The sequence below is a fragment of the Indicator indicator genome, chromosome 18, assembly GCF_027791375.1.
Source record: "Indicator indicator isolate 239-I01 chromosome 18, UM_Iind_1.1, whole genome shotgun sequence".
NCBI lineage: Eukaryota > Metazoa > Chordata > Aves > Piciformes > Indicatoridae > Indicator > Indicator indicator.
This window is the reverse complement of record NC_072027.1, coordinates 8678462-8692499: the sequence shown is the minus strand read 5'-3', so window position 1 is coordinate 8692499 and position 14038 is coordinate 8678462. Positions and strand designations below refer to the sequence as shown.

Below are 14038 nucleotides of genomic sequence, written 5' to 3'. Positions count from 1 at the left end.
CACTTCTGCTCCAGCCTTGGGACTGTGTTGTCACCAGCTGTGATGCTGCAAAGCAGGTATCTGGGTGGCATCCTCCCTCTGCTCCCTGCCACCCTCTGCCTGCAAAGCAGTAAAGCTTCTCTCTGCCTCACCTTTCTGGAGGTTGTTTACTGCCTTTCCCAAAGGCATGGAGGTCTAAATCTTCTTCTGCCCTCCTTCCTGCTGTAAAGCTGGGCAGTGGGTTGCATGGGACCAGCATATCTGCTCTGACTTGTGAATGTGAGCTTTAGCATTCAGACTCCTGGCAAGTCACTGGAAATCCTATTTGGGTAAAACTGGGGCTTTCCCTTAAAGCTGGGATGGAAATGGAGTGATTTTGATCAACCACCAAGAGCTACTTATGCAGCAGGTAAATCACCACAGCCCAGCCAAGTTCAGCAGCACTTCTACAGGTAGCAGCATGACAACACAGACTAGAACAGAAGCCTTTGTCTGCCATTCTTTATCCAGGATAACACTGCAAGAAAAGGTTATTGAGGCAATAATAATGCCTTGTGATTCCATACCCTTGTCATCTATACACCATGGAATGCTCTGTGAAAGAGACCTGGTGTCATTATCCTGGTTATTGGAAGGGGAAGCAGAGGCACAGACAAGAATTTGCCTAAAGTTTACCCAGCAGGTAAATGGTTCTTGAGAGTAAGTCCTGTGTTTTGCACCTCAGTCCAAGGTTCTAACCATAAGGCCTTAGTGTTATGAAAAGGAAGGAGCAGACAAGAAGCCTACAGGCAAATCAGTTTTCAAAGCACTTTAAAACTTTGTTTAGAAATGAATTGCAATAAGCCACATTCCCACCTGGCTGGCTTTCCAAGGGAAATGCTAAGGAACAATGTTTGCATATAAATGAATATTTATGATCTGTATATAGGAAACAATGCCTTGAAACCTAGCATCAGCCCACGCCCTGGAATGAGTGATAGATTGCAGGTTTAGACTTCTTTATTTTATTTCAGTTATAACCCTGAAGTTTCCATTTGGGAGGGAGGGGATGGCCTTTTGCAGACCTTGTGGCTTAGGGAGGTTTCCAGTGACTTCAAAGCCCTCACTCAAACAGTTAAATAGCAATGCTCTAGGCATGTGTGATGGATCCAGGCACCTTGTGTTGTGAATCTGGGGATGTTCAGAACAAATAACTGTTTCTAGGGGGATGCCAGGCAGGAGTGGAAAATGTAAAGTCCTTGACCACCCCTTCAACAGGTTGTTCTCCTGGCTGGGAGAGGCTTTGAGGTTATGTTGGAACTGCTGGCTCTTAATAAAAGACATCAGGAACCTTGTTCTGGGTCAAACTCCTGCTTTCATGGTGAGCTCTGCCCTTCTGAAATGCATCATCTATTTTAGACAGTGGCATAAACTTAATCCACTTGAGCTTGGTGAATCTTCCCACAGAGGCAGCAACTTGTTCATTTTAGCTCTTTATATTTGTAGGAATTTTCTGCATTTTGATGCCTATCCAGTAACAAATGCTCTTGGTGAACTGAGTGGCCTCTAAATGCTGATTAACTTGGTGAGAGAAGGGGGATCCCAGTCACAGCCCTCCAAGCAGCAAAGGCTTTGCCCTGTGCCTGGGCAGAGAGCCATTGCCTGGGTGTTTTTCTGGTTTCCATAGCAAATGAGCCCCGGCCTTCCTCCCACCATCCCTGCTCCACAGAGCGTGACTCTGGGAGCCTGAGTGCTTGGAGCCAGTCTTGTTCTGGTCCTGGAAGGCAGAGCTCATGAAGGAGCCTCTAAGTGTGGCACTCAACCCTTCCTGCAGTGTTTGGCATCCCAGGTAGCACTGCCTGGCTGTAGCTGTGCCAACCCTCTCTATTCTGCATCTCGTAGCTGTTTGCTTCCCCTGGCCATGGGTGTCCTGGGGTCCTGGGTGTTCTGGGGTGCTCAGCCTGCTGGGATGCTAGTCCTTGTCAAAAGAAACTAAATGCCCCCATGACTCTAACGAGGGGAAGGATGCTGTTTGCAACCTCGAACCCATTTTGTTTCATTAAACTAAAAGGAGTTTTGATTGTTTATCCCAAAATTTCAGCAGGAATGGGAATACTTCTTCCAACCTGTGAGGCAGAAGGAAATGTTTTGTCATCTCAGCATGATTTAGATATTAAGAACTCATGCCCAGACACCAATGATAGCAGGGAGCTCTGTGTTTCAAGAAGAGTATGTAGTATTATATGACTTTGACCTTGATAAAGCTTTCCTGCCCTGAAGCTTGAGTTTCCTTACTTGCTTCCCTGAATCTTTTTTCCCCTGCTTGTTATGGGGACAGACCTTTTTTCATTTCAAATACTTTTCTCTGTATGTTATTTTGTTCAGAAAAAGGGGGGGAGAAAGAGTTTATTATATTTAAAGTCTCTGAATAGTGTTCTTGTCTGTAAGGGAAAACTGGCAAGCTTGAAGCACTCTTTTACAGAGGGCTAATTATTTCACTTCCACCTACAGCATACTTGCCATGTCAGACAAGCTGTTGACATTTGTGCTGTGGCAGCAGAGGCTTCTTGTGGCTTATGTATTGTTTCATGGCCTCTCCAGCGTGCACTGAGGGCCAGTGGCAGCCAGAGGGGAGCTTGGAGCTGGTGGCTTTTGCAGGTGCCAGTGGTTCTCAGGTCTTTGTCCCCTTTTGTGGTGGTACACTGGCCTTGTAGGGTTCTAGAAATGAGCTTAGAAAGGCTAGCACATGTGCTTGGTGCATAGCAGGCTGCCATAGTGTCTTGCCCTGTCTTCAGTCCCTAGCAAATAGCCAGAGCAGCTCAGCCCATCTGGCTCATGAGCAGTGCTGGGCTGGCATAATCTGTTCCCTGTTTTCTTCCAGCTCTTTGGCATGTGTTGGGTGAAAGGAATTAGGCAGGAGAGTGATGGGGAAAGTGCCAAGTTACATGGGTGTGGGAATGTGATCCACCTCCTCCCTCCACTCCATAATGTAAACTTAATCCTTGGACTTCAGTCGGAGCAGGACAGGCTGGCTGAGATAACAGGGAGACTCTACAGGCTTGCAAAGAAAACATGGCCCTAGACTCTCCTTTAAGGAGAGAGTAGATCTGACCAAATTGTATTTAAAACCGACGTGGTGCTCCTCAAAAGCAAGCCCTGCAGTCCTGCATTCCCCTTTACTGTGGGGCAGAGTGGAGTTGCTCCTGGCAGGGCTGATCCAGCATTGCTTGTGTTGCCTCCTCTTGCAGCCAGCAGGACAGCATAGCTTCACTGTTAACCACCAGAACTTGGGTTCAGATGTCAAGAAGATGGAGTAAAGGACATGCCCCTTGCCCATGACTAAATGCAGTTTCTGTGCCTAAATATATCGCTGTGTTCTTTCCACTAGCGAGGAACAGCTCTGTCCTCTGGGGTTTGTGTTGCTCAGAAGCTGAAGCCCCTTTCTGAGTCCTGGGAGGCAGAAATGTGTCCAAAGTTTTTTGCTGGAGCCATGAGGATGAGCTGAGTCAATCAGCCCAGGGGACATGATAGGGTGGGAGGGACAAGGGATGGAGCTCTTCTACCTGCACCCAGTGCCTCCAAACACTCAAGCACAGGGTGAAGCTCTGACTGATAAGCAGGGTGAGATATGAGTTGTTCATGGGGAGAGTGCCTGGCCTCCCCACGTGTCTGGGCCATAGCCAGGCTGCAGAAGCAGTGCTGGCATCTCAGGGTGCACGTGAAGGTTGCCATCTGCTCTGCACGTGGAACTGAGTCTGTGGCACAGAGTGGTTTCAAGATGGAGCTTGAGGTCTGGATCCATCACTTACCTGGGTGGCTTTTGGGCAACTGGCCATCAATGTTCCTTGTGCTACACTTTGTGTTTGCTGCAGTGAGTGTTGCTAGACCAGGGTTGTCCCCTCCGTGGGTTTTGTGCAGATCTTTGCCCCTGCTCCAGATGCTCTTTGACCTTGTCTGAGTCCTCTCAGTGTTACTACAGTAACACACAGAGTTTGAGAACAGTGCTAGCTGTTGTCTCTGTCCTTTGTTTTCCATGGCATGTGTATTACAGGGCCCAGCAGTAGTGTGGGATGGCCATGGTAAGCTGCTGGGTGACTCTCGTTCTGAAGGACTTCAATGGGGAAGACTGTGCTCAGTAGCTACTCAACGAGTGTTGTGGGCAAGAGGGCAGGAAATTTTCTGCTCCTCTAGAACCAGGGCTGAGGGCTGTAGGAAGATGATCTCCTGGGCTTGGTCTGTCTTCTCTGCCTCTGAGTAAAGACCAAATCTTCTAGGAGTGTCTGGGCCCTTTGCTTTCCACTGCTTCTGCAGGGCTCAGAAAGGAGACTGTCTCACCCCTGCCAGGATGAGAGACCTGCCTGGCCATGACTCTTCCATACCCTGTCACAGGTGAGGTCTAGCCTGTTTCCTCCCACCCTTCCTGCCTTCCTCTTGCAGCCTGTGATGACGCATCCTGAGGTGGTGCCTCCTCGGAGTGCTGCCTCAGCTGCCTTCTTGCCTCCCAGCTACCAGCTCTGCCATGGTGGGAGGAAGATCCAGACTTCCCCTTTTGGGCAATCCCCTTGCAGAAAGCAAGGTCTGCTCTCTTGCTGTATCCTAAAAAGCAGCTTTGAAAATTCCCTGTAAGGGGATTTCTTCCCTCAGCACAGCACAAGTGAGGTCTTCTCACTGTTCTGCACTGAGACTTGTGGTGGCTCCAGAAGTGGTGTCCATTGCCTGGATATGCTGGGAGGAAGAGTGGGCTTTGGCTTGCAGCATCACTGACTCTGCAGACAGGGTGACTGCAGTGACAGGCAGTGAGAGGAACGCTGACACAGAGCCTTGGGCCATCCAGGGAAGTCCCTGCTGACAGTTCTGCACCGTCCTCCCTTCACCTCTCACTACACCACTGGGAGAGTCCAGAGGCAGCCAGGGCTTCTCCTTCCCTTTGTTACAGGTTTGCTGAATGTGAGGGATTGCTGCCCCTCTGCCCTGTGCCGCCTGTGACCTGTGCCAGCAGCAGTGGGGGCTGCTTGCTGTGCTGCTTCCACTTCTCTGGCATGCAGCTGGGCAATGCCAGCAAAGCTGTCCCCTCCCTGCTGCCATACCCACAGGCAGCCACATCTGCCCCTGGCTCCTTCCTCTTGCTTCTCCCTCCTGCGTTGCCATATGGGGGGACAGCCCAGGAATCCACCACCCTCCTCTCGCATGAAGAAGGTCCAAAGCCTCTGATAGTGAGCATGGCTGAAGCCAGCTGTGGCACACCCTGCCCCTTCTCCGTGCCCTTCTCAAACTTGTAGAACACTGAGATGGAAGTGACTGCTGCTAATGGCAGTGTTCCCCCAGGAGCTTTGTGCCAACTCAGCATCCTGGAGAGAGGGGAAGTGGAAAAGGTGCAATAGTTGGCAACCTGGAGAGCGTTTTCCTTCACCAGCTTGGTCCACAAATGGAGCACAGTTTACCACGTTTACTTTTCTTATCTCCCCATTCTCTCTGTGCCCATACCAGGTGGGAAAGCCAGTGGCTGTACTGGAGGGTGCTCTCTGCTGAGAGTGATGAGAGCAACTCTGTGTTGCCCCACGAACATGGTAGAACCACAAGGCTGTGCATGGGCGAGGGAGGCTGCCGCAGCAGCAGGATGCTGTGGGTTGCCTTTGCCCCAGCAGCAGGCAACTGCTTAAGTAAAATGAAACCCTCTGCTGCAGACTGGGAGAGGAAATTGCTGAAGTACTTGAGTTTTGAAGCAGTTTCTGGGCCAGGCAGTGTGGATCTGGGGGCAGATGGATCTTGGGGACACAGGCAACTTCCTGAGCCCGTTGATGCTCAGGGCTTGGTGCGAAGGAGGGTGGCTGGGTGGTTACAGTGCTGAGTGTGCTGTGAACCACTGTAATGGCCTGGGTGCCCTAGAGCACCCCTGTGACTCCAAAGCAATTGGTCTATTCAAGGAACAACTGCAAAAGCAGCAAAGTCACAGGAAAAGCCTGCAGGCACCCACCACCTCCAGTGCTGTGGGAGCAGCTGGGCTGCCAGCCAAGGGCTCTGCATCCTCAGGAGCCCTGGTGGCCTCCCTGCGTGGCTTGCTGCACTTGAAGAAAATGCCTGGCTGCCCTCAACTTTCCCAGCTGATAGGGTCTTTCCCCCCCATCTCTCTTTCTGACTGGAAAAGGCATTTCAGCAGCACTGCTGCAGAGGGAACAGTTCATTGGCCTCTGCCTTCTGACATGCCAATGGGGTGAGTAAGAGCTGGGCTGGAGGGTGTGTCCTCGCCTCTTAATTGGGTTTCAATTGCAAACCTCAGTTCAGGGACATCAGCTGTTCCACCCTCGGTGACTGTGCAGTGTTTGGTAACAATACCTTTTAAGATAAGCTTTTTAAAATTATTTATTACACTTTTTTTTTTTTAATGTTATAGAAAGTTCTAGAAGTTCAAACACACCCAAGAGGCAGGACTGGTCCTGCCCAGAGTGGGAGGAGCGAGCAGGCTCTCAGCCATACCTGAGAGGACTGCCTGAGCAGAGGATGCTGCTCCTGGTTTGTCAGATCCGTATCACTGGGCTGTAATCCATCCCAGATTTGTTTTCTTGGGTTAGTGTCAATCTGGCCCTCTCCTGGTGTTTGGTACCAAAGGGGTTCTCCTGGCATAGGAGCTGTCTTGAGCTCCAAAATGCATATAATGCTTTGTCATAATGTGTGGTGCTCACTGGCTCAGGGACTACTGGATGGCCTGTGTCTTCAAGAGCACTTAACTTAAGCCATGGCTATTTCATACATATGTATGTGTATTTATTCTCCTGGGCAACCCCAGGCTCACTGGACCTTGCTTCCTTTCCTCCCAGGCAGCCACTTATTACTTGAGCAGCCCAGAAAAGGGCCCCCTCTGTGTGCCCCACTCCCACTTGGGCTATAAAATGCTCACAGGTCCTGCAGTGTCTAAAGGCAGGATTAGGGTGAGGCATGGGAAAAAAATCAAGGTCATCAGCAAAGCTCTTCAACTTGAGTGGACTTCTGCTTTCAAATTAATTTTAAATTTAGTTTTGCCTATGCAGAAGTTTCTTGAAAGGAAAATATTCCACGACTTCTGCATGGTGACCTCTTCCTTCGTGCTGCTTCTCTGAAGGTATAGGAGAAAAGAGACCATTTTTATGTTGTTTTTTTCTTTTAAATAGCAGTGCTCAAAGTGTGGTACAAAGGTTTTGAGAGGTAGTGAGAGCAGGTTCCTTTCTCTCTGTCTGTAAACCAGGTGCCCAAATCTGTTCTGTGTATGCACCTCATACATCACTGTTGAGCTGCAAATGAGCCCAGGGTCGTGTCTGGGTGTCTTGACCATAGTGTTGGATATGAGACTGGGGATCTCTGGCAGTGCTGGAAGGCAGCCATTAGTCAGTTGTGTGGCTCAGTGAGGGGAGCTATCAGTGAATTCTGCATGTGCCTACATCTGCCATTTAGCCATGAGCTAAAATGCCAATAGTGCATAATCCCTGGGGTTTGGAACAGCTTTGGGGTGGCAGCAGGAGGGAGAGCTCCTGTTGGTGCTGTGTGTGCCCCCCAGCAGCACAGCACAGCACAGGGGCTGGGCAGCCTTCAGTGAGGAAGTCCCTGGATTTCTTGTGCAGAGGAAGTCATTATAAACAGGATGTTTGATCTAGCCCCATTCCAGGCTGCTTTCTGGACCTCAGGCAGTAGGAGGAGGAGGTGGTGTGGGTGCTTGCCCCAGCTCTAATTAGTGGGAAGGAGCTGCTTTCAGGATGTCACCGTTGGGACAGGGATCACCATGGTTCTTGTCTCTCTGGTTCACAAGGCTGCAGGAGGATTTTTGGAACCAAGTGAAACTTCGAGTTTGTGGTGCTGTTGTAGCTCTGGGCTGGGTCCCAGGGGAATTGCTGGGCACGGTCAGGCACAGGGCAGGCAGTAGCCCAGCACAGCACTGAGATTGGCACTGTCACAGGAGTGGTTGCTGCTCCAGCTGTTGCTTGGGGACGCCGCACTAAAGGAGTAGAGAGCCCATGTATCACAGCACATGGAAACAGTTGTAAGCAAGAGCCAGACTCTGCAGGCCTTGGGTAAATCATCAGCCTCCTGGCTGTACAGATGCACAGCTCTCTTCTGGGACCCTCAACTTGTCCCTCATTGTGGCTGGAATGGCAGAATGCCCATCCCAGAGTGTCAGCAACCACCCGGCTGTCCCCCTCCCCACTGCAGCTCTGGGGAGGGTACCTCCACAGCTTCCACTCTCCATGAGTGTCCTGCATCCCCCAACTCACACACAGAGACATCCCTGGGCTGCTGCCACTGGGCTCCCTTCCTACCTGCTTCAGAGGCAAAGCCCTTTTGAGGCTGGCCCTGCTCCTGGCAGGCAGTATGCATTGTGCAAGCCGTGGCACTGCCAGCCACGTTTGCTTAAATCAGGGTTTCTGGGCTGAAAGGAGCCTCTTAGGGGTTTGGGTGTTCAGACAATCTGGTTACACCCACGATTATTCTTTGGCATCCCTGTCCTTGTTGAAAATCCATATTTCTAATTTTTCCATATTTCTAAGTTTTCCATATTTCTAATTTTTCCATATTTCCCATATTCCCAGTGCCTGGCTTGCAGCCTGCTGTGCCTGCATAGACAGACACGGTCATGCTGGCTCAGATGGACTGATTTCCCTAATTTTCCCACTGCTATACTGCAAACCTGAATGAAACTTTGTGAGATGAAGCACATCCCACATGGGTACAGAGTAGGGTGCATTGTGCTTGGCCCTTCTCCATCTAAAAGCTCAGTAGGTCTGAGCAGAGCACACTTTGGCTGTGCTGGCTGAGCCCCTGATGGGAAACCTCAGCACAGCATCTGCCTGACAGGAGAGACACCGTGGGGCTTCTGGGGGCTCTGCTGACTGGGGCAGCTGTGGCTGTCACCCAGCTGGCTTCCCATTGTGTGTCTCACCCCTCAAGTTTAGAATTGCTTTTCCTAGTCTGGAGGCTCTGTAAGAGGAGCTATGTGAGATGCCAGGGGACTTGGTTTAGTTGGGGGACACAAAGAGGCAGAAGCTGTAAAGCTGCTTGCTGAGCATTAGCAGTGAAAGCACTGAGTCAGCTGGATGGCAAAGGCCATGTTAGCAGCTGATTCAGGCTGTGTTGTTTGAAGTTTTGGGACTGTTTAAATTCAAGAGCTGAGCCTGGGAGCACAGACAAGCATCTTGTCAGGCTGTCCCTACTGACTGAATGTAAGCAAGGCTGTTGCTTGAACCTGGAGATGACCCTCTTTGAGCAGGGGAGTTCCTGAGGTGCCTGGATCAGCAGGATTAGGAAAGGATTGCTCATGTGAGATGACTGTGATTCAGTGATGAGACAGGATCATTTCTAGGGGCAGGTCTGCCAGGCAGAGTAGAGCAAAGTTGTGATACTCAGGTGGGATCTGGTCTGCACTGTCTGTCTGTACCTACTGCAGACCCTGCACTGTGGGCTTGGGGCATGCAGGTCATTCACTCTTGACTGGTCTGGGCTAGTGCAAGGTTGGATGGTCTGGCAAAGGGCATTTTCCACTGGCTGGTTCATGGTATCACTGTGTGGAGGTACCATCACCAGTCTGGCTGTGCCAGCAGAGCCCCACAGCTTACTAGAGCAAGGGAAAGCAATTGCTCTCCTAGTTGGTGGGCTGGCATTGATATGGGGCTTGTTTGGGATTTGTTTCTGGCACTTTGGATCCTAAGGAGCCTAGGAGGGGCTGGCATCTACTGGTGGTGTTAGTCTGCTCTGATGAACGTGATGAGGAACATTGTAAAATAACTGCTTGAAATGAGGCTCCCAGAACTGTTAGGGCAGTGATGGGCACAGGGGTCCAGTGAGGAACTCTGTGCCTGGGGGGACCATAGCAAGAGTCAGTTCTTGCCTTTCCATTTGCTGGTGAAGCTGCTGGTGCTCTGGTTCAAGGTATAAACTCGAGCAACAAAACCACATTGGCATGGCTCGTGTGTGCAAGGGCTCTGCTGGCCTGCCAGGCTCCTGCTCAGTTCAGAGTCAGCACAGATTTGTTCTCCTGGTTTGCAGATGATTGGAATGTCTTCCCAGTTGCTTCTCTCCCTCTGTCTGCTTCAAATGCTTCCCCATTCCTGGCCTCTGGTTATTCCTCTCTGCTTCCTCTGACAGTGCCTGTGTCATGCTGCCCAACCTGCCTGGGTTCCTTTTCTCAGCATTGTCTCCCCTGTGACTCTTGGACCTGGGCCAGTTCTCACCAAACAGTTCAAGGTTTACTGCCTCCCAGCACCTGATCCTGCTTCTCCAAAACAAAGTAGTTGTGTCTTCTACTGCAGCCTAGGTTGATAATAATGTTTCCCTTGTCCACATGTACAAAGTGAAGGACAAAAGAGTGGGATGTGACTTGCCTGGAGCTGCAGCATTAGACCATGGGAAAGAGGGAACTTGAACCTTCTCCCCTCAGCTCCTGCTCCAGTGCTTAGAGCCACATTGAATAACATGACCTCCACTTGAAGGCCTTAGAGAGCTGCACTGGTAAACACTGCCTTCAGTCATTGTCCTCAAAATAACCTCTGGCATTTCACCTCTCCAGTATGTTGCCCTGTGTCACCTCAACAAGAAGAGCTTGTTGGGGAGGTGAAGCATCTCTTGTCCCTCATAACCCCTGGCTGTGATCTGTTTTTCTGAGCAGCCTCCTCTGCCCCAATGGGGAGTGGGAGCGGGCACCAAATCCCACCCCAGGAGCAACTCTGGCTGAGTTTGTGCAGAGGTGAGGGGAAAGAGGACCTGCATCCCCCAGGTGCTGGGGAAGGGCTCATCCAGTGTGCTGCCCCTCCTGTGGTGGGGGACAGCAGGGGCTGGGCTGGCAGGGATGGGGCACTCTCTGCATGTCCCTGGCAGAGAAAGATCAGAGAAAGGTCTGGTGAATGTACTCGACTTTGTTGACATAGTTTCCCCTCAAGTCACTCAAAATCAAGAGAGCAACGAACTAGTGAGCAATAGTGAAAATTTAAACAATAAAAAAGGGACATGACAGCCCTCCCCATCTCTCATTTGGCAAAGAAAACCCTGCCTGAGTTCTCTGAGCCACGTCAACTCCCAGCTATTGCAGCTACCTCATCTTGTTGGCCAGGCTGCTCTCTGGAGCAGTCCTGCTTCCAAAACGCATTGGGAAGAGATGTAAACAGAGAGGAAGCTGGAGCTGCACGGGGTGGGTGTCCAGGTACGGGGCCAGGAGTGACTGCTGGAAGTGTCACAGCGGTGGGGAGAGTCCTGCTGAGGTGACTGCGGTGGGTGATGTACTGTACTGGGTCTGGCCTCAGGGCTTGGGTGATTATTCCTGCTGGGAATGTGCCTTGGAGAGCACCAAAGCATCTTCATCCCTGTGCTGGGGTTAAGAGGCAGCTTTGCATGCAGGGAAGCAAAACCCGATGCTTTTGTCTCCTCTTGCCTACCTGGTGGACTCTGAGCGAGACATGGATTTGACTTTGATTCCTCTCTCTTTGTCTCCCCAGATCATGATTGAATTCTGCCCGGGCGGGGCAGTGGATGCCACCATGCTGGGTGAGTGCAGTGCGTGGTGCCAGGCTCTGCTCCGTGCTCGGGGTAGTGCCTGCGAGGTGTTTGCAGCCTTCTGGCGTGCTTTCAGGGACAACCTTTGGACAGATGGCAGACATGGATGCCCCAGCTTCTTCAGCTACCATTTCTTCTCCCATGAGTTTGCCTATTTTCATACCTGGAGCAGAAGGTGTGGCAGTTCTGCGGCATTTCTCGAGCTACTTTGATGTCCTTTTGTGATTTAAATGCTGCTGGGATCAGCAGATCACAAGGCAGGGGGAGAAGAGTGAGTCTGGCTGGAGGAAAAAGGTGGCTTTAAATATTTATCTGCTGGAGGCACCAAGTGCTTGGGATCTTGTTCTCACAGCTTCCCCGGCAGGGCAGCAAGGCTGAGATGTTTAATCTGGGTGCCTGTCATGATGAATCTCCCTGGATCTTCTTGCTGAGCTCTCTGTATGGCTTTGGTCATCTGGTGTAGCAGCAGAGCATCTGTGAATAAACTGCAGATTGCAGTAATTCCAGGAATCTTCCCATTTTTAACTCCTCCCTTCCACATAACACCATTGAGACTGGGAGTGTGTGGGTGTTCCCCTAAACAGCCCTGGCTGGTGCCACAACTACTCCATGCCAGAGCTGTACAGACCCCAAGGAGGGTGACATCAGCTCTGGACATGAATGTGGCTCTCTCAGGTCCTTTTGCCTGGAGCCCCTAGGACACAGATGTGTTTCCCTGGGGATTACTCCCTTTTAGCTCTGGAATTTCCAAAGACCTTACTTTCTTTTTATTTTCAGAAGTATGGACCCAAACTTGTCATCTTTCAGTCAGCCCCTAAAACTTGTGCCTCCTTTAGGGAACTTCTTTAAAGCAGGTCCAAATCCCTGCTTGAAGAAGTACCTTTTCTGAATTGCTTGAGGAAATGATGCCTTCCCCCTGGAAAACCTCAGTAAGGGGGTCCTGTCTCCTGGGACATGAAAACCCCCTTGAGGATTTGTGGGGCCACATCCAGGGCAGTCAATCTCTGGAGGACCTGGGAAGGGGGAGCATGGAAAACCGTGAGCAGGTGGCCTGGCTGTAGTGCTGTCACCTCCCAAATGAGGGGCAGGAGGAGCTGTGAGTCTGAGCTCAGCAGTACTCCCAGCATGAGTAAATTCAAAGTTGCCAAACGCTGCCTGTTCCACCTCCCCATTGCCACCAGCAGCTGAGGTTTGACTTAGACACTGTCTGTATAAAACTCTGTCCCACTGCACCTGGCTTTTGCCAGATGCTCCAGGGGGAGTAAAAATCATCAGCCTTCCCCCAGAGCAAGGGAGATCTCGATGGGAAAGAGGAGGACCCAAGTAGCTCACCCAGCATCCCCTAGCCTGTGGTTAAGATGCTGTCTCTGAACAATAATCTCTCCCAGTTGCTGCCTGTCAGCCCCCATCCTGGCCATGCAGTTTGGTCAGTTGGAGCTGTTTAAGGCTTGGTCTGCTCCACTGCATGCTCAGCTATGCTGGAGGAGGGATTTGCACTGCAAGGGCCTGTCAGAGGGAGGAAAGAAGGGAAGCTCAACGATGCTAACCATCTGGAAGCTTGATGGTTTGCAGAGCCCTTGTCTTGGAAAGTAGAGAAAGTGGCTGAGCAGAGCTCAACAGGGAGGTCACACCAGTGGTTGTATGTCCCCACAAGCTTCACAAATAGGGACAGGCAGCAGGGTATGATCTGGTGTGCTGGTATCAGATGCTCCTTGAAAAAGCAGCTCAGAGCAGTGGGCTGGGATAACTCTGGTGAACACTTTATTGATTGTTGCTTTAGGAAGTGGTGAGTCCCTGATGATGTTCAGGGGGTTACACTGCATCTCCATGTCACGAGTAGCTCTCTGGGGGATGAGAACACAGCTGCAAATGGAACTGCCATGTGTTCACACCTGTGTTTGACCCTGCTGCCTCCTGCAGCCAAGTTCAGCTCCCTCCTCTCTGCAGCATCATCCTCACCATGGGTGAGCCCTGCCTGCAAGGACCTGTTTCACGAATCAGCAGGGAACTTGCAGTTCAGTCCCCATCATGGGCGTGCCTGGCCACCCTTCCTCATCCCCCTCATCTGCTGTTCCTGGGCCAGGTGCCTCAGCCCTGCCTTCCTGGAGGGGGCTATAAACCAGCAGCTCCAGACAGGCCAGCACTGTGCTCAGTGATGGCTTGGGGAGTATATTACCCCAACAGGCTGATACATGCATTGGTGTCCCACTGCTTTGACACATGGACAGTGGTTTGCAAATGCTCTGCTGCGTAGCCTGTGCCTTCCTGCTGGAAGCAGGCATGGCTCAAATGCCTGTCCTGGTTAACAGCTCCCTCTTCCCTCCCTGCAGAGCTGGACCGGGGCCTGACTGAACCTCAGATTCAAGTCATTTGCCGCCAGATGTTGGAGGCTCTCCGTTACCTGCACAGCAAAAAGATCATCCACCGTGACCTGAAGGCAGGCAATGTGCTCCTCACTCAGGATGGGGACATCAAGCTTGGTGAGCCAGGGGTGTGTGAGGTGTTTGCTTGGCTGAGCTTGTTGGGAGAGCAGCCAAGAGCGATGGTGCTGCTTAGGACCATTTCTCACCAC

At 51.3% G+C, this 14038-nt stretch overlaps 1 protein-coding gene across 1 annotated transcript in view; it reads left to right on the top strand.

Annotated features, from left to right (window-relative positions):
- Positions 1-14038, top strand: part of STK10 (serine/threonine kinase 10) — a 46840-nt gene that overhangs the window by 17328 nt on the left and 15474 nt on the right. Inside the window, exons 3-4 of the mRNA XM_054389118.1 lie at positions 11409-11457; positions 13797-13946. Of these exons, the coding sequence (XP_054245093.1) occupies positions 11409-11457; positions 13797-13946 (199 nt within the window). The remainder of the gene's footprint in view (positions 1-11408; positions 11458-13796; positions 13947-14038) is intronic.